Source organism: Octopus bimaculoides, chromosome 3, assembly GCF_046866305.1.
Source record: "Octopus bimaculoides isolate indiv1 chromosome 3, ASM4686630v1, whole genome shotgun sequence".
Lineage (NCBI taxonomy): Eukaryota > Metazoa > Mollusca > Cephalopoda > Octopoda > Octopodidae > Octopus > Octopus bimaculoides.
The window spans coordinates 108,481,636-108,501,019 of NC_142930.1; the positions used below are offsets into that span (position 1 = coordinate 108,481,636).

Below are 19,384 nucleotides of genomic sequence, written 5' to 3' on the forward strand. Positions count from 1 at the left end.
AACCCATGCCAGCATGATAAATGGACATTAAATGGTGATGAATCAACATTGTTATTGGAATGACCATGAAATTAAATTATGAAGTGAAGAACAAAAAATGTTAAAGAAACTGTGATAATCAGGTCTTTCTAAAACTAGAATGTTTCCCATCTTTGAAGTATTCTTTTGCCACCCTGGGTAATACCCTGGGTGGTAAGAAACTCTCAAGAAAGCTGAACACCAGAAGGTCTTTAGAGAAGAAGCCCTATTCAGGCAAGTATTTCGGTCCTTTACTTCTTACACTCGAAAGGGGCCAGAGCACATCCAGGGTCTGACTCTTGGATACCCTTATTTCTTTCTTGCCCACAAGGGGCTAAACATAGAGGAGACAAACAAGGACAGACAAAGGTATTAAGTCGATTACATCGACCCCAGTACGTAACTGGTACTTAATTTATCGACCCCAAAAGGATGAAAGGCAAAGTTGACCTCGGCGGAATTTGAAATCAGAACATAAAGACAGACGAAATACGGCTAAGCATTTCGTCCGGCGTGCTAACGTTTCTGCCAGCTCGCCGCCATCTTGGATACCCTTCTACTGACCCTTTTTAGCCACTTGGATATCAGTGACTTGTGCAAGTTAAACCATTTGGAGATTTCATCTAGTTGGAACTTCTCTCCGCTGACTCAACTTTGAAGCTTATACTTAAAAAAGAAATAATGTTGGTTGTCATGGTAACAGTGAAATAGGTCAGCAAAAGCTTCCCGAGTGAAATCAGGAAGATGGAAACAGAATGGAGTCCCATTAGACACTATGTAATTAAGAGGTCCAGCCTTGACACAGAACTGTATTGTACTGATTCTGTCTGTTGACTGTATTTAAGATACAAGTGTCTGTGGGATACGCAGTTACTTATGGTGTATGTCACACAGTGTGTTGGTTGCATCACTGAACCATCAACTGGAATATTGCAGAAAGCATCACAGAATCCATTTACAGTCTATTAACAATAAAGAGTGTGAAAGAAGAAGAAACAAGAGAACCACAAACTACTTACCAATATAACTGAGCAAAACAGGTAAAAATATTAGACCATGGGTTGCTCCAAAAAATACAATGCCAAGATACATTCGGAAATAAAAGACTCTAAAAATCTGGGACTTTGAAAAGGCTAGAACAATTATTCCAAAAAGTTTGGTCAGTGTTATTCCACTCATTACCTGAAAAACAAAACAAGAGTTATGTATAATATTGTTTTATTTGTATGTATGTATGTCGTTATTCAGTTCATTTCAAGATTTCTTGCCAATAGAGAAAGAATTGGTTTCTAACCTAGATCCAAGGCTCCTTCATTGAAATTTCAACATTAACAAAAGGGTATTTTTGTTTATATGCATGTATGTATGTATGTGCAGATTTGTATGTTTTGTTTTATGTATGTATTCTCATGTATATAGCTGCATATCTAGACATGCTCATATATATTTAAATGATAAACTTCTGAAAAGTTTTACAGATTTTTACAGTTCCAGTGAATGGATTGGATCTCTAGCCTTCAAATTAGCTGTTTCCTTTCTGGTTTTGAGAAGCCTAATTTCTCAAGATTGGTATTTAGGCAGTGTGTTACATATCTCAGGGCCCCAATAATTATAGGTATAAACCTGAACTTGTAATCTGGATAGTAACTGCAGATTTCTCAATAGTAGATTTCACAAACGAGAATACTAAAAATGAACCTGACCGTTCTCAAAAATTAAGTAAAAAAACAACAGGAAAAATAATCCAGAATCCTTGCCCGCTACCAGATCGATCCCAAAATATAAGCAGTTTGTGCCAGTCACGAGGCCAAACATCCCTGAAAGTTTCATCCGAATCCATCCAGCAGTCCTTGAGATATCTTGTCCACGGACAAAAAAACATGACTGAAAACAATACCTCTGCCTTCACTAAGGCAGAAGTAATAATAGAATGAAAGTGTAACACTTACTGAACTTCCTGTATGAGCCACAGCATATTGGGCCCTTGTGACTCTGTCTCCTTCCTTAGATACAGCAAAGCCTCGAGCGATATGAGAACAGAATTCAACTGATATTCCAACAGACTGCAAAAATAAATTTTAAAGTAAGAAAATGAAGCTACAATGGTTTGTAAAGCTAATGATGATGATGATGTTTAGTTTTCGTTTGTTGGTAGTGAATGAACAATGAGAAGCAGATATAAAATGTGAAGTTTGTATAATTTATCGATAAATTATTCAAACTTCACATTTGATATCTCTGAAGAGCAGAAGTATTGTCTATAAATGTTTATCAAGATAGGATTCCATTATAGGGACAATACTTTTGTGAAATGATCGTAAGATGTTTTAAAAACTTAATTTTAAACTGTCATATTTATTATTATATATTTATACTTATACATATCTTTTTATATATATTTATATTTTAATATAATAATTATTCTACACATGTATATATCTTTCTGAAGAATTTTTCTGATATTAATTTCCTGATATCATTTCACAATATATTATATATAATCACTCATATTAAATGTATAAATACTTTAAGACCACTCACTGTAAATTCAGTATATAATATTCTTATAGAATATATTTAACTAAAGATTTATATAATGAGAAGGGGATAACAATCTCTTGGATGAGAGTGATTTGTCGAAGGTAACATTCGGTTATGAAGTACAAGTCTTTTGTTGAGAGACGCAACAAAATACCAGAAACAGAGAGAAGCTTCTGACCTTTGAACTGATTACTTTAATTAGCTGGCAATAACTGACAAATTTACATCTACTTCTGGTACTTTGTTGCAACTTGTTCTTTATAACAGGCTTACTGTTAGGAACTTCACAGTGATTTTTTTATTTACTCACATTTATGTCATAAATTATGCTTATTAGCAAAGGAAATATATCTTATGTTTATTATTACAATTCATCTAAGAGTTATTGAGAAAAAGCCCTTTGATAAAATGGACACATTTACATTAATGCTGCTATTCTTATCTCAACCAAGCAGTCCAATAGCACATCTCACTCACTGATGTTGACCGCTTTTTGAATCTACTCAGGGTTATTTCCCTTCAGTCTTATTGAGGAAGGCTAAAAAGCCAGAAACACGGTTTTCTGGGAATCTGACAGGGGGCAACACTGGGCAGGTATGATGTTTTTACACATTTTTCTATAGGAGAGAACTTTTTCTCCATGGTAACTGCAATGAATTTACCTTTAGAAGTCAAAATATGTCACAAACATTTTAACTAACCCAAAGTTTGTATATTACATAAACTACATAACTCAATTGAATTATGTTTTTTATAAATTTAACACCACTGATTGGCTCCTGTGTAGGTGGCACGTAAAATACACCATTTTGAGCGTGGCCGTTGCCAGTACCACCTGACTGGCCTTCATGCCGGTGGCACATAAAAGCACCCACTACACTCTCGGAGTGGTTGGCGTTAGGAAGGGCATTCAGCTGTAGAAACTCTGCCAAATCAGATTGGAGCCTGGTGTAGCCATCCGGTTCACCAGTCCTCAGTGAAATCGTCCAACCCATGCTAGCATGGAAAGCGGACGTTAAACAATGATAATGATGAGTTTTTCTGTTATGTTAATAAGTTAGTGAAAGTAATTAGAATGTATGTAAAGTAATTAAGTAAATATATAAAAAAAACAACAACATATTAACTTACCATGACAAGATTAACAAGTGAAAGGGCATTGAGCTGTATATCCCAAAGGTACATCATTCCTAACATATCGACCAATATCATAAGAATGGTAAAAACTACAAGGATTGAAGTATGGAAGTCAAATCCCATCAGAATGACTGTCATGACAAAGATAGATGCACAACACATTCCAATGTTGAAGATGGAGTCGTTTACAATTGACAGATACTGCTCGTAGAACACATAGAAGACACTGGAAATAAAACAAAATTTCTTTGATAGTCAATCAAAAACAACAACAACAACAACACTGCTTTCAAATTCTGGCACAAGGCCAACAATTTCCGGGGAGGGGTTAAGTCGATTACATTGAACCCAGTGCACAATTGGTACTTATGTAATTGACTCTAAAAGGAGGAAAGGTAAAGTTGACTTTAGCTCAGAAGTAAAGACAGATGAAGTGTTGCTAAACATTTTGCCCAGCATGCTAACAATTCTTCAACTCACTGCCTTAACAACAATAACAACAATAATGAAAAAGAAAAAGCATCGGAGGGGCGATGCATATCCTGCGTGCAGATGAATTTTTTCGCAAATTCTAGTGTGGTTTACAATGTGTTGCTTACCGATGCTTTTTAATTGAACTGAATATGGTTTTGTTTGACTAAAAGAGGATTAGAAGCCTAAGAATGGTGAAATTAAGAAATCAACTTGTAAATAAACGAAACCCTTGAATCCATCACTGTACACACACACAGTTGCATATCTATGTATGTATATATTTATGTATGCATGTGCCCACATGTGTCTATGCACATAGGTACACCATGATTTATACACATGCAGACGAGGGTTGATTCATATGAAAAAGAAAGTGAACAAAATTAAATATTTCTAGAAAATATTGCATATCAACGTCTTTTAGTGATGGCAGGCGAATCAAACATGGTGTAGTTGTTGTAGGATATAAATAATATGACTACTTGCTTATAGGCGATTTTTTTTTTAATTACCAACATTATAGGTATTTATACTCCTGTGAAATTAAGAAATCAACTCGTAAATAAACAAAACCCTCAAATCTATCACTGTGCACACACATACATGCACATAGAGCTGCATATCTATGTATATATTTATGTATGTTTGAAGATAATCAAACCAAATTTTCATCGTTTCGAGCCACTCACCTAATGAGTATTTCTGCCAAATTTGGTGAAAATCTGTTCAGCCGTTTTCCAGTAATTTCGCAAACACACAAAGACGAGTGATTACAATTCTTTGCCATTACTTATGCAAAGTAATAATAATTTCTAGTTTGGGATCCCAAACCACAAATTTAGAAAGTACCCTTGATTAACGAGATGCTCTTCTCTAACCTACGTAGGGCAGCAGTAACCAGTGCCATCTTAAGGTATGGGCACACTGGGTAGTTACCCAAGATCCTTCAAGTTTAAGGACCCAATTCTAATCTAAGTGTGCAGGTAGCTTGTGGTCAATGTATAAATACTATTGGGCCCAGTGGACTGATTTACCTAGGGGCCTATAATACTGTTAAGATGGTCCTGGCTGTAACAATAAATAAAATCCGATTCAGGTTGTGACAACTCATCCATGCCATGCCAGCATGAAAAAAACAGACACTGAAATGAGGATGACAACAATGATGATGACAATGATGATGCAATGATAATGATGATGATGATAATGGTCAGAACTTGGACAGCTTTGATCCAAGATCAGGGTTGTTCACTTGGATCCAAACACCAACCAAAACAATACAACAGTTTCTATTTCAGCTTGGTTGACTCGGTAGAGCGCTGGTCTTACAGTTGAAGAGTCACTAGTATGTGTCTCATCACTGGCACTGTGCAGTGAACAAAGTAAAAAGTTACTTCATCTCTCTCTGACTCAGGCCAGCTGGCTGTAAATAGGCACCAAGTTCACCATAGGAAGTAGTAACAGCTCAGTATAATTGGTAAACTTGCAGATCTTAAAGTCTATGATGAATAGACAGCCTCAGTATTGTCCCAGTGATCTAATGTATTATGGGATTGAAAAACACCACCACAAGCAGCCAAGTGCAGAACCTCTGAGCCATTGAAGGAGCCTCTACATGGTTACAGATGCAGGTATGGCTGTGTGGTAAGAAGCTTGCTTCCCAACAACATGGTTGCAGGTTCAGTTGATCTGCATGGCACCTTGGGTAAGTGTCTTCTACTATAGCCTCAGGTCAACCAAAGTCATCCAAGTGGTTCTGGTAGATAGAAACTGAAAGAAACCTGTTATATATATATATATATATACACACACACACACATATATATATATGTATGCGTGTGTGTGTGCACGTGCCTTAGTGTCTGTGTTTGTCCCCTACTACCACTTCACAAACAGTGTTGGTGTGTTTACGCCCCCATAACTTAGCGGTTTGGCAAAAGGCTCTGATAGAGTAAGTACCAGGCTTTAAAAACAAAACAAAAAAGCATTTGACTAAAAATTCTCCAAGGTGGTGCTCCAGCATAGCCGTGGTCTGATGACTGAAACAAGGGAAAAGATTATATATGCACACAGTGGTTGTCTCCTCCTTATGCAGAGTCTGACCACCTCTTGTGATCCATCTTGTACTGACACCTTAGATCCATCATGGCATCTGATGTAGCTTTTAAAACCAGACAATGTTTTGAAAAGACACCCACATACATTGCATATCTGATTTGGACCACCAAGAGCAGCAGTTAAGTTCTGATCTTTGTGGGTCTTAAAATGTCTTTTGGGGCTTCCATTAGATTTGCAAACCTTATGGCATACTCAACATTGAAAGGTGTGCACAGATATATACTCTTTTCTATTCTAGGCACAAGGCCCCAAATTTTTGCGCCAGTTGATTAAATCGATCCCAGTACACAACTGGTACTTAATTTATCGACCCCGGTGGAATTTGAACTCAGGACATAATGACAGACAAAATACCACTAAGCATTTCGCCTGGCATGCTAACATTTCTGCCAGCTCACTGCCTTAGACATATAGGCAGAATAGTTGGTGGAGATTTGTTTTTCATGGGTCCACAAATGAGATTTGAGCCTGGCAAAAGAAAGGCATGGTCTGTCACAAACTGTGCACACAAAAAGGTCACTGAGATTCACCTTCTCGACCGCAACATTCTTCTTTAAATCTTTCCACCTACCAAATCCATTCACAAGAATTTGGTCAGCTTGGGGTTATAGAAGAAGACATTTGTCCAAGGTGCCACACAGGGAGACTGAATTTGAAACTATGTGGTTAGGAAACAGGTTTCTTAACCACAGAGCCATGCCTGCAGTTAAAATATGACAGAAAAATAAATAAGGAAAAATATCAAGTTATTTTCTTCTTCCCAATTAAATTTAACTTACCTGTAAGGGAAAATTTTGTATTCCCCGCTAGAATTCATTGACTTTGTAATATTCTGAGCAATTATTCGAGCGTGTTTATAAGCATCAATATAATCAGTGGAAGTCTTCAACACCGTATGGAATGACATGAAATAGGAAGCTGGAAAAACAAAAATATTTGAAACAAAAATTACTTTTTATCTTAAAAGGTGGAATCTGTAAAAAAATAAAAATCAGAAGAAAACTTCATCATCATCATTTAATGTCTGCTTTTCATGCTGGCATGGGTTGGATGGTTTGACAAGAGATGGCAAGGCCAGGAGCTGCACCAGGACCCAATTCTCTGTTTTGGCATGGTTTCAATGGCTGGATACCCTTCCTAGAATGTACTGGGTGCTTTTTATGCAGTACTGGCACCAGTGCATTTTACATAGCACCATCACCAGTGCTTTTTACACTATCAAACCATTCAACTCATGCAGTATGACAGGTAGTCATTAAATGATGAGGAGGCTGATGAAGACAAAATTTCAAATATAAGCTAACTTTTACATTATTTACAAAGGATGGACAGGTGTCCTCACCTTGTTTGTTGTTACCATAATGTTTCGGCTGATGTATTCTCCAGCTTTCATCAGGTGTTCTGGTGGAATTTCGAACCCAACCCTTTATTTGACTAATGGGGTACATCCTAAGGTATGTTGCTGATGTTATTTTTCTGTTGATATTATTTTTCAAGTCTCTGCCTGGGATTGAACTTAGAATCCGAGGGTTAGTAGCCCATGCTTTTATCCACTATGTTGTGATAACAACAAGATGAGGACACCTATCTGTCCATTATAAATAATGTACATAATTCCTCATCTCAAAAATATTGAATAGTATAAGCTAACTTTTGGAAGCTGGAAATACACTTCAACGAATTATATTCAGTAAAGAAGAGTACAACTAATTCTTATAGCAAGTACAACTAATTCTTATAGCAACTACAGCTTAGACATTAAGAGTAGAATGAACTTGCTGTGGTGGTGGTGGTAGGGGAGGAGGAGGAGATGAAAAAGTTGACGGGAGAGAAAATAATGGGAGACAGTAACCGAGTGGGAGAGGAAGAAGGAAAGACAAGTGGGAGGAGTGGGTGAAGTTAAGAAGGTTAAGGGAAAAAGATGAGGTAAGAGAAGAGTTGAAGGATAAGAAAGGGTTTAATAAACTAAGAGAAGGTACTGAAGTAGAATGAAAAGCGTTCGTTTACAACTTTCGGTACCAAGTTTGAATATGAAACAGTGTTCCTTCTGTTTCCTTGAAAATGTGCATCTGTGGTGAAACACATGTAAAGATTATGTAATAGATTAAGTGATAATTAAAAGGAATTTATAACTGAATCTCCAATTTTATTCTGCCTTTGGATTTATACTCTATAATCAGGACACGACATGCCACAGGGAATTAGGACACAACATGCCACAGGGAATTAGGACACGACATGCCACTGGGAATTAGGACACGACATGCCACTGGGAATTAGGACACGACATGCCACTGGGAATTAGGACACGTCATGCCACTGGGAATTAGGACACGACATGCCACTGGGAATTAGGACACGACATGCCACTGGGAATTAGGACAAGACATGCCACTGGGAATTAGGACACGACATGCCACTGGGAATTAGGACACGACATGCCACTGGGAATTAGGACACGACATGCCACTGGGAATTAGGACACGGCATGCCACTGGGAATTAGGACACGGCATGCCACTGGGAATTAGGACACAGCATGCCACAAGGGATTAGGACACAGCATGCCACAAGGGATTAGGACACAGCATGCCACAAGGGATTAGGACACAGCATGCCACAAGGGATTAGGACACAGCATGCCACTGGGAATTAGGACACAACATGCCACTGGTAATCAGGACACAACATGCCACTGGTAATCAGGACACAACATGCCACTGGTAATCAGGACACAACATGCCACTGGTAATCAGGACACAACATGCCACTGGTAATCAGGACACAACATGCCACTGGTAATCAGGACACAACATGCCACTGGTAATCAGGACACAACATGCCACTGGTAATCAGGACACAACATGCCACTGGTAATCAGGACACAACATGCCACTGGTAATCAGGACACAGCATGCCACTGGGAATCAGGACACATGCCACTGGGAATTAGGACACAACATGCTACTGGTAATCAGGACACAACGTACCACTGGGAATTGAACCTTACAATCATGAGCCGAATATCCCTAACCAAACCAGCACAGAAAATGGTCATTAAATGATGATGATGACTTAGCCACATGCCTCAAATGTATATAACACCAAGTGAAAGCATGTGGCTCATAAGGTTCAATTTCTAGTCGCATGTTGTGTCCTTGAGCAAGATACTTCATTTCACGTAGCTCCATCCACTCAGCTAGTAAAAACGAGTTTACCAGTAATTCAAAGGGGCCAGCCTTGTCACATTCTGCATCATGCTGAATCTTCCTGAGAATTATGTTAGGGGCATGTGGGTCAGTGGAGTACTCAGCCACTTGTATGTAAATTTCATGAGCAGGCTGTTCTGTTGAACAGATCAACTGAAACCCTTATCATCGTAACTGATGAAGTGCCAGTTATCCATGGTGCAGATGCAGACCAAGACCAGCCTCTATGGAGCCTCTTACCATATTTCTGTTGAAATATGCTTTCGTTTCAATTAATTTGAAAAATAATGAAGAAGTTGTCAAAATAACTGTCTTTACTAATCTGGTGTTTGGAATATGATTTTGAAATTTTGACAGGTTTTGACTTAGATCAGCTTAACTCTTTAGCAATTAGATTACTCTGTCAAATGCAATGTTTATTTATTCACATCATCATCATCATCGCCGTTTAACGTCCGCTTTCCATGTTAGCATGGGTTGGACGATTTGACTGAGGACTGGTAGACCAGATGGCTACACCAGGCTCCAATCTAATCTGGCAGAGTTTCTACAGCTGGATGCCCTTTCTAACATCAACCACTCTGAGAGTGTAGTGGGTGCTTTTATGTGCCACCAGCATGAAGGCCAGTCGAGCGGTACTGGCAACGGCCACGCGCGAAATGGTGTATTTTATGTGCCACCTGCACAGGAGCCAGTCCATCGGCACTATTAATCATGCATTATCTCATAGTTTTGAGATTTTGACGATGTGATCATTTATTTTAGCTGGCTGTTGCCAGTGACACATAACGGCATCTGTGCCGGTGCCTCATAAAAGTGCCGGTGCCTCATAAAAGCACCTGTGCTGGTGACACGGAAAAGCATCCATGCCAGTGAGATGTAAAAGGACCCCACTACACACTTGGAGTGATTGGTGTTAGTAAGGACATCCAGCCACTGAAACCAAGCTAAGATCAGACTGGAGCCTGGTGCAGCTCTCTGATTTACCAGTTGCAGTCAAACCATCTAACCCATACCAGCATGGAAAGCAGACGTTAAATGATGGTGATGCTGATGATGAGGATGGACGGCATTCTAGGCCAGATGTGACTGATTTGAATGTAAAACAGGTAGAATATTTGGGCTGGATGTGTCTGGTTTAAACGTTAAGGGGTTAAAAGGTTAAACAGGGAATTTGTACTATAGAACCAGGGATGATAGTCTGAGATGAGTTGGTATCAAAAGGGTTGATTTGGACTGAATTGGACAAATCATATTCAACTTACACAATACTCCGGTTTTATTTTTGTTAAACTTGAGAGCAGTAGCATATGCACCATGACCTCTGGAAAATAAATTTGAAAATACATCCTAGATTAGTATAAAATTACATTAAAAAAAAAAATTTTTTAATATTTGTTTATTTCTTTATTGCCCACAGGGTGGGGGGGCTAAACATAGAGGGGGCAAACAAGGACAGACAAAGGGATTAAGTCGATTGCATCAACCCCAGTGTGTAACTGGTACTTATTTAATCGACCCCGAATGGATAAAAGGCAAAGTTGACCTCGGCGGAATTTGAACTCAGAACATAACTAAGCATTTCGCTCGGTGTGCTAACATTTCTGCCAGCTCGCTGCCTTAAATATATAATATTAATTAATAATGGTTTTGAATTTTGGCATAAGGTCAGAAATTTTAGAGGGAAGCAGTAAGTCGATTGCATTGACCCCAGGGTTCAATTTGTGCTTTATTTATCCAGCCTGAAAGTTGACCCTTGATGGCATTTGAATACAGAAAATAAAGAGCTGGAAGGGAAGTCATCAAGCATTTCATCTGATGCACTAATGATTCTACCAGATCACTGTCTTATAATATTAGTTTCAAATTTTGGCACAAGGCAAGCCTTTTGGTGTGTGTGTGTGTGTGTAGGGGTTAGTTGATTACACTGATCTCAGTACACAACTGGTACTTGTTTCATTCCTCAGTGAAATTTGAACTCAGAACATAAAGACAGATGGAATGTTGCTAAGCATTCTGCCTGGTGTGCTCATGATTCTGCCAGCTCACTGCCTTGCTGTCTTCTAATATTAATGCTAATTCTTATAAGCACAAGGTCTGAAATTCTGGGAGAGGAAACTAGTTGATTAAATCAACCTCCAGTACTTGATTGGTACATATTTTATTGATCCTAGAAGGAAGAAAAGCAAAAGTCGACCTTGGTGGAATTTGAACTCAGAATGTAAAGCCAAACAAATACCACTAAGTATTTTATTTGACAAGGCTAATGGTTCTGCCAGCTCACTGCCTTATAATATTAATAAGAAAAATTGCTTTTATTTGAAAAGAGAAATGAGGAAAGCTTCTAACAATGCAGAGATAAGAGTTGAAAAACCTTTAAACCTTTTGTTATCATATTTCTGTTGAGATGCTCTGTGTTTCTTTCAATTATTTTTAAATATAACAAAGAATTTAGTAAAATAACTTAGTTATCATTAAGTTAGTGTTAGGAACATAAATTGTGACTAAGGTTTGGTGGAAGATTTTAATTCAAAACTTATGGAAACAAGACATTTGTACTCAGAGCCAGAGTAGGTTTCATCCGGGTTGGTATTGAAAGGGTTAAATATTTCAGGTGAGGTTTTTTCAACTTTTGTCTCTGCATTCTTAGAAGCTTTCTTCATTTCTCTTTTCATTTATTATTCCACTTCTGTACTACAATGCTTCAAGCAAACTACAACACTCTTATTTGTCATAAAGACTAATACTGATGATACACAGATGGCTTTTCTAAAATTGTTTTAACTTTACGTCATATCTAAACAAAAATAAGTTTGCTTTTGAAGCATTGAAATGTATTGTAGAACAAGTAGAAAGATATATTTTTTTCAACACATAAATACTGAACAGTATATATATAAAGGATAAAATCCTTTTAAGAGCAGAAAAATTTGCCAGCAACTGCTCTTAAAAGGGTTTTATCATCATCGTTTAACGTCCGCTTTCCATGCTAGCATGGGTTGGACGATTTGACTGAGGACTGGTGGACCAGGAGGCGACACCAAGCTCCAATCTGATTTGGTAGAGTTTCTACAGTTGGATGCCCTTCCTAACGCCAACCACTCCGAGAGTGTAGTGGGTGCTTTTACGTGCCACCGGCACGAGGGCCAGTCAGGCAGGTACTGGCAACAGCCACACTCAAAATGGTGTATTTTACATGCCACCTGCATAAGGGCCAGTCCAGGGGCACTGGCAACGATCTTGCTCGAATGTCTTTTCACGTGCCAGGAAGGCAACGTTGGTAACGATCCACGACCACGCTCGAATTGGTGTATTTTACGTATCACCTGTACAGGAGCCAGTCCATCGGCACTGGCAATGATATACTGTTCAGTATTTACGCGTTGAAAAAAATTTATCTTTGTACTTGTTTTAACTTTAATTGAAAGCTAGATGTTACAGAAAACTAACTCACCCTTTCGAACATTGCACACTGGGTATGGCATCCAAAAACCATGGTAGATATTTCTTAAAATCTTCAGGACTTGGTCGATTTCCTTCCATTTCCACTTTACACGGAACACAGTCAGGATTGACAACTGTAAACAGAAATGGGTGAGGGGAAATGAATGGAACAATATCGGAAGCGTCTTATCTTTTGTATCATTCATTGGTCCGTGGCTATGCTGGAGCACTGCCTCAATGGCTTTAATCAAACAAATCGACCCCAGAACATTTTAAAAAAATCTGGTACTTATTCTATTGGTCTCTTTTGCCAAACAGCTAAGTTACATGGATGTAAACAAACTAACACTGGTTGTCAACACACACACACAGCCTTAACATCCACATTATTTCACACTCACATGGGTTGGATGCCTTTCCTGTCACCAACCCACACTTGCATCCATGGAAACGAATGACACTGCACCAGCCATTATTCACAAACCTTCTTTTAACCCTTTCGTTACCATATTTCTATTGAGATGCTCTGTGTTTCTTTCAATTACTTTAAATATAACAAAGAATTTTTAATAAAATAACTTCGTTATCATTCAGCTAGTGTTAGGAGCATAAATTGTGACTAAGGTTTGGCAGAAAATTTTAATCCAAAACTTATGAAAACAAAATATTTGTACTACAGAGCCAGAGCTGGTTTCAACCGGGTTGATAACAAAAGGGTGAAAGATGTCAACCTTCTGTTTCTCCAGCGGACATAGAGTAGCAGATATTGGTTTCAAATTTTGGTACAAAACCAGAAATTTTAAGGGCAGGGTAAGTCGATCAGATAAACTCCAGTGTTCAACTGGTACTTATTTTATCAATCCTGAAAAGATGAAAGGCAAAGTCAACCTTGGCAGAATTTGAACTCAGAATGTAAAGATGGATGAAATGCTGCTAAGAACTTTGTCTGGTGTACTAACGATTCTGGCAGTGCGCTGCTTTATGGAGCAGAACAGAACATCAACTGCCTTGATTTCAATAGTCATGGTCAGAGAACAAACATCATAGACACAACATTTCCTTCCTGATTAGGTCTTTTACTTGTTTCAGCCATTGGACTATGGCCATGCTGGGGCATCACCTATTTGAACAGACTGACCCCTGACCCCTACCCTAATACTTATTTTTAAGCCTGGAACTCATTCTATCAGTTTCTTTTGCAGAACTGCTAAGTCACAGGGATATAAACAAACCCACACTGCTTGTCAGATGGAGGTGGTGATATGGGGAGGACAAACATAAACACTGGCACAAAGACACACACATGCTTGATGGGCTTCCACACAATTTCCATTTACCAAATCCATTAAGGTATTGGTTGGACAGTGACTAGAGTAGAAGATGCTTGGCCAAGGTGCTGTGCAGTGGGATTGAAACTAAAACCAAAGGAGTTAAGAAGCAAAATGAGCTTCTTACCCTCTGATGAAAATCAACTGCAAACACCATAAAAAGAGAGAGAGAGAGAGAGGGGGGGGGAGCGAGAGAGAGAGAGAGGGGGAGAGAGAGAGGGGGGAGAGAGAGAGAGAGAGAGAGAGAGAGGGGGGAGAGAGAGAGAGAGAGAGAGAGAGAGATATGAAAGCAAAGCAAAAGAAATTACCATCAGCATCACAGAACTTTCCAGTGGATTTATAGTAACGGCAACACGGGTTCTGGTTATTTGGGTTGATCCAGTCAAAATAATCATCAAGCCAAGAGGATGAAGACTTGGCAATTCGAGTGCTTTCAAAGAAAACAGTAATTCAGAAAATGAGAAATAAAGATTTCAGATAACAGACACATAAATAAATAATGGAGGTACATGGTTTAGTGGTTAGGGTGTTGGAAACATGATCATAAGATTGCGGTTTCGATTCCTGGACTGGGCAATGCGTTGTGTCCTATAGCAAAACACTTCATGTTGCTCCAGTCCACTCAGCTGGCAAAAATAGGTCATCCAAGTAATGGACCAGCATATATAACTTTGCTGGAAGGTTTTAATTTAGATCAGTTTAAAACTTCCAATTTGTATCATAGATTCAGGGGTGGTCCCATGTGGATTGGTATCAAAAGAATCAAACCCAATGTGTCAGGCCATAATAATTTTCGGTGTTGCTACATAAAAGGCACTGAGTACATTCTGTAGAGTGGTTGGCATTAGGAAGGGCATCCAGCCATTGAAACTATGCCAGAACAGATAAATGGAGCCAGGTGCAATTCTCCAGCAGGCCAGCTCTTGTCAAGCTGTCCAACCCGTGCCAGCATGGAAAACAATCAAAACTGAACCAAATTCGATGACTGGCACCTGTGCCAGTGGAGCGTTAACAGCACCATCCGAGCAAGAACATTGCTAGAGCAGCAGTCATGCATCTGTGCCGGTGGCACGTAAAAAGCACCATTTGAGCGCAATCATTTCCAGCTTCGCCTTACTGGCACTTGTGACGGTGGCATGTGAACAAAACATTGGACTGACTCCTGTGCAGGTGGCACGTAAAATACACCATTTGAGCGTGGCCGTTGCCAGTACCTCCTGACTGGCCCTCGTGCCGGTGACATGTAAAAAGCACTCACTCCACTCTCGGAGTAGTTGGCGTTAGGAAGGGCATCCAGCTGTAGAAACTCTGCCAAATCAGATTGGAGTCTAGTGCAGCCATCTGGTTCGCCAGTCCTCAGTCAAATCGTCCAACCCATGCCAGCATGGAAAACAGACATTAAATGATGATGATGATGAATAATAATAATATGGTGATGATTTTCAATAGTTCAACATGTGAAACATCCCATTTCCTTGATATTAGAGACAAACCACGTTAAATAACTGATACATTCAAAAATGACTTACTAATTTTGCTGCATGGAAGCTACAAAAACTTGTCCTTCCAAAGAATCTGAGTTACAACCTGTAATGGCACAGAATTTGTTTTGGTTTTCTCTCAACGAATAATCCACCTCGTTTTGAACAACAAAATAAACAGGGGGTCCTATAGACAGGTATTCAGACAGGTTATGGAAATATTGCAGAACATAGGAATCCTAAAAATTAGAAAAAAAAAACCCAAAATTTTGTTGAACACATCTAGACAAATGTATGCTTATTTATTCACATTGGCAAATTTTTTTATTTAAATTTTTATGTCATGCAAGCGGCACTCATACTGGTGGCACGTAAAAGCACCCTTTACACTCTCAGAGTGGTTGGTGTTAGGAAGGGCATCCAGCTGTAGAAAACCATGCCAAATCAGACTGGCGTCTGCTGCAGCTTTCCAGCATGCCAGCCCTGATCAAACTGTCCAACCCATGCCAGCATGGACAACGGACATTAAATGATGATGATGATGATATCTCAAGAAAGTGGGTCTCTTATGGAATCTTTGTATCTAATGAGAAGGATCTATATTTTCATTTCACAGTAATCAATAATCCACAGAAATAGCAAATAAATACACACACACACATATGTGTGCGAATGAGCATGCCGCAGACACGCGTACCCTTAATGTAGTTCTCAGAGATATTCAGCATGATAGAATGTGACAAGGCTGGCCCTTTGAATTATAAGTAAAACTCATTTTTGCCAGCTGAGTGAACTGGAGTAAGGTTAAATAAAGTGTCTTGCTCAGAGATACAAGGTGACACTGGAAATTGAACTCAGGACCTTACAATCATGAGCCATATACTCTAACCAAGGGCAGAATCGTTAGTCAGATTTCGTCTGCCATTAAATTCCTAGTTCAAATTCCACCGAGGTCGACTTTGCCTTTCATCCTTTCGAGATCAATTAAATACGTACCAGTTACGCACTGGGGTCGATGTAATCGACTTAATCCTTTTGTCTGTCCTTGTTTGACCCCTCTATGTTTAGCCCCCTGTGGGTAATAAGGAAATACATATACCCTAACTACTAAATCATGCATCTTCACACACACACATTATTAATCAACAGCAGTTAGAAGGCGACTCAAAGGATGAGTTTTGTACCATGCTCCTAACTCTTGGCCTTTGAGTCATTTTGTAACTTCTGCTGATTAATAAAAATAATAATAGTTTTAATAATCCTTTCTACTATAGGCACAAAGCTTGGAATGTGATGGGAGGGTGATGGTCATCACATCAACCCCAGTACTTGACCCTGAAAGGATCAAAAGCAAAGTCGACCTAGGTGGAATCTGAACTCAGAATGTAAGTAGAGAGGAAATGCCACTAAGCATTTTGCCCAGTGTTGATAACAATTCTGCCAGCTAGGCGACTTAATAACAACAACAACAACAACAATAATGGCTTCAAGTTTTGCCACAAGGGTAGCCATCTTTTAGTGACCCCAAAAGGATGAAAGGCAAAGTCAACCTTGGCAGAATTTTAACCCAGAAAATGAACACAGACGAAATACCTCAAAGCATTTTGCTCAGCGTGCTAGCGATCCTGCCAGCTTGCTGCCTTAATAATAATAATAATAATAATAATAATAATAATAATAATAATCCTTTCTATTATAGGCTCAAGGTCTGAAGTTTTGGGGGGGAGGGCAACCAGTCAATTACATTGACCCCAGAATTTCAATGGCACTTAATTTATTGACCCTGAAAGGATGAAAGGCAAAATCAACCTCGGCAGAATTTGAACCTAGAATGTAGCAACGGGCGAAATACCACTAACCATTTCACCTGGCATGCTAACGATTCTCCCAGTTCGCCGCCTTAACAATAATAATAATAATAATAATTCTATAATAGGCACAAAGCCTGAAATTTTGTGTGGAAGGGGCCAGTCGATAACAATGGTCAACTGGTACTGTATTGACCTTGAAAAGATGAATAAAACAGAATTGCTTTTTTAGCATGTGTTTAACACCCTGCAACTTTTACACAAAGCAGAAGTTGAGGATTTCATGCCTTTCTCAAAGGTTTTTAAGTTCTACATTAAGTACCAGATAAGGTAAGTGTAAAAGAATTTAGGAATCCAAATGCCAATATGTAAGTTAATTTCAAAATTATATTCTTGAACAGAAACAGGGGGCATTAATATGAAAAACTTCTATCTTTGGCTCAAGATCAAAAATTGGTGGGGGTGGGTATTTAGACATTTTAATCAAGACCAAAACTTGATTGGTGTTCTTTTTTTTTTTTTTTTATCAGTCCTTGGAAGGATAAAAAAGTATGACGTAGCTGGATTTGAACTTTTGACTACATACAAGACATTCTACCATTTTTAACGTTCTTCATAATAATAACAATTATTTCTGAATTGGGGTAGCGATTTAGAGAGGTGGAATAGTTGTTGATGCCAGCAACACCAGCATTTGACTGGTACTTTAATCTAATTTAAAAAGATGAAAAGCAAAATTGACTTTGGCAGCATTTGAACTCAGAAAGTTAAAAATCAGAACAAATGCTGGAATGATTTTTCTTCCACTGCTCTAAGGATTCTGGCAGCTTGTTGCCTTCTCAATAATAATGGTAGTTTCCAGCACAGGTACAAGACAAGAAACTTGGCAGGAAAAGGGTGTGTGGTTTTAGTCAATTAAACTGACATGCAGTACTCAATTGGAATTTTATTACTCAACCCCTCTAACAATGAAAAGCAAAGTTGATCACAGCGTGATTTGAACTCAGAGCATTAGCAACCTTAACCCTTTAGCATTCAGATTATTCTGTCAAATGTTTTGAATTAATCATGGATTATCTTGTAGCTTCAAGATTTTGATGATGTAACTGTTTATTTTTAGAATGACCCCGTAAGGTAGGTGTAACATAAAACAGGTAAAATATTAGGACCAGATATGTTTAGTTTAAATGCTAACGACTAAATACCTCCAGGTATTTTTGTCTGAAGCTCTACTCATTCTGCTGAGGCACATATAAAAAAAAAAGACAATGAAACATAAAAATAATTAAATAAACCTTACCTTTGGCATTGACAAACTTTGGTCTAAACCAATTTCTACACGCATCATCAAAGCACCAGAAATGCAAAACCAGAGAGAGAACACAACCACCTGCAATAGCATAGACATCATCATTATTCAACATGTTTTCTATGATGGTATGGGTTGGACAATATATATATATATATATATATATATATATATATATATATATATATATATATATAATTAAACAATAGGGTAAAAAATTGGATATTAATTAATATCAATTTAATACCAGGTAACAAGCACATTACAAGAATCAGGGAGATTCAGAAAAAATATCTGAGATACATATATTTTTATATATATATATATATATATATATATATATATTATATATATATATATATATATACTCCTTGTTTATTGTTCCCACACCAGTGTCTGTCTTGTGCTTTTTGTACAGTTTTGAACCATATATATATATATATATATATATATATATATATAAGACAATGATGATGATGATATATATAAATATAATTTAATGAAAAAATTATCTAGTG

General features: G+C 38.2%; 1 protein-coding gene across 1 annotated transcript in view; it reads right to left on the reverse strand.

Annotated features, from left to right (window-relative positions):
• Positions 1-19,384, reverse strand: part of LOC106869623 (NPC intracellular cholesterol transporter 1) — a 69,325-nt gene that overhangs the window by 4,837 nt on the left and 45,104 nt on the right. Inside the window, exons 13-21 of the mRNA XM_089349462.1 lie at positions 18,858-18,947; positions 15,798-15,988; positions 14,577-14,698; positions 12,951-13,074; positions 10,762-10,820; positions 7,068-7,206; positions 3,691-3,922; positions 1,968-2,081; positions 1,038-1,200 (exon numbers count right to left, since the gene is read on the reverse strand). Of these exons, the coding sequence (XP_089205588.1) occupies positions 1,038-1,200; positions 1,968-2,081; positions 3,691-3,922; positions 7,068-7,206; positions 10,762-10,820; positions 12,951-13,074; positions 14,577-14,698; positions 15,798-15,988; positions 18,858-18,947 (1,234 nt within the window). The remainder of the gene's footprint in view (positions 1-1,037; positions 1,201-1,967; positions 2,082-3,690; positions 3,923-7,067; positions 7,207-10,761; positions 10,821-12,950; positions 13,075-14,576; positions 14,699-15,797; positions 15,989-18,857; positions 18,948-19,384) is intronic.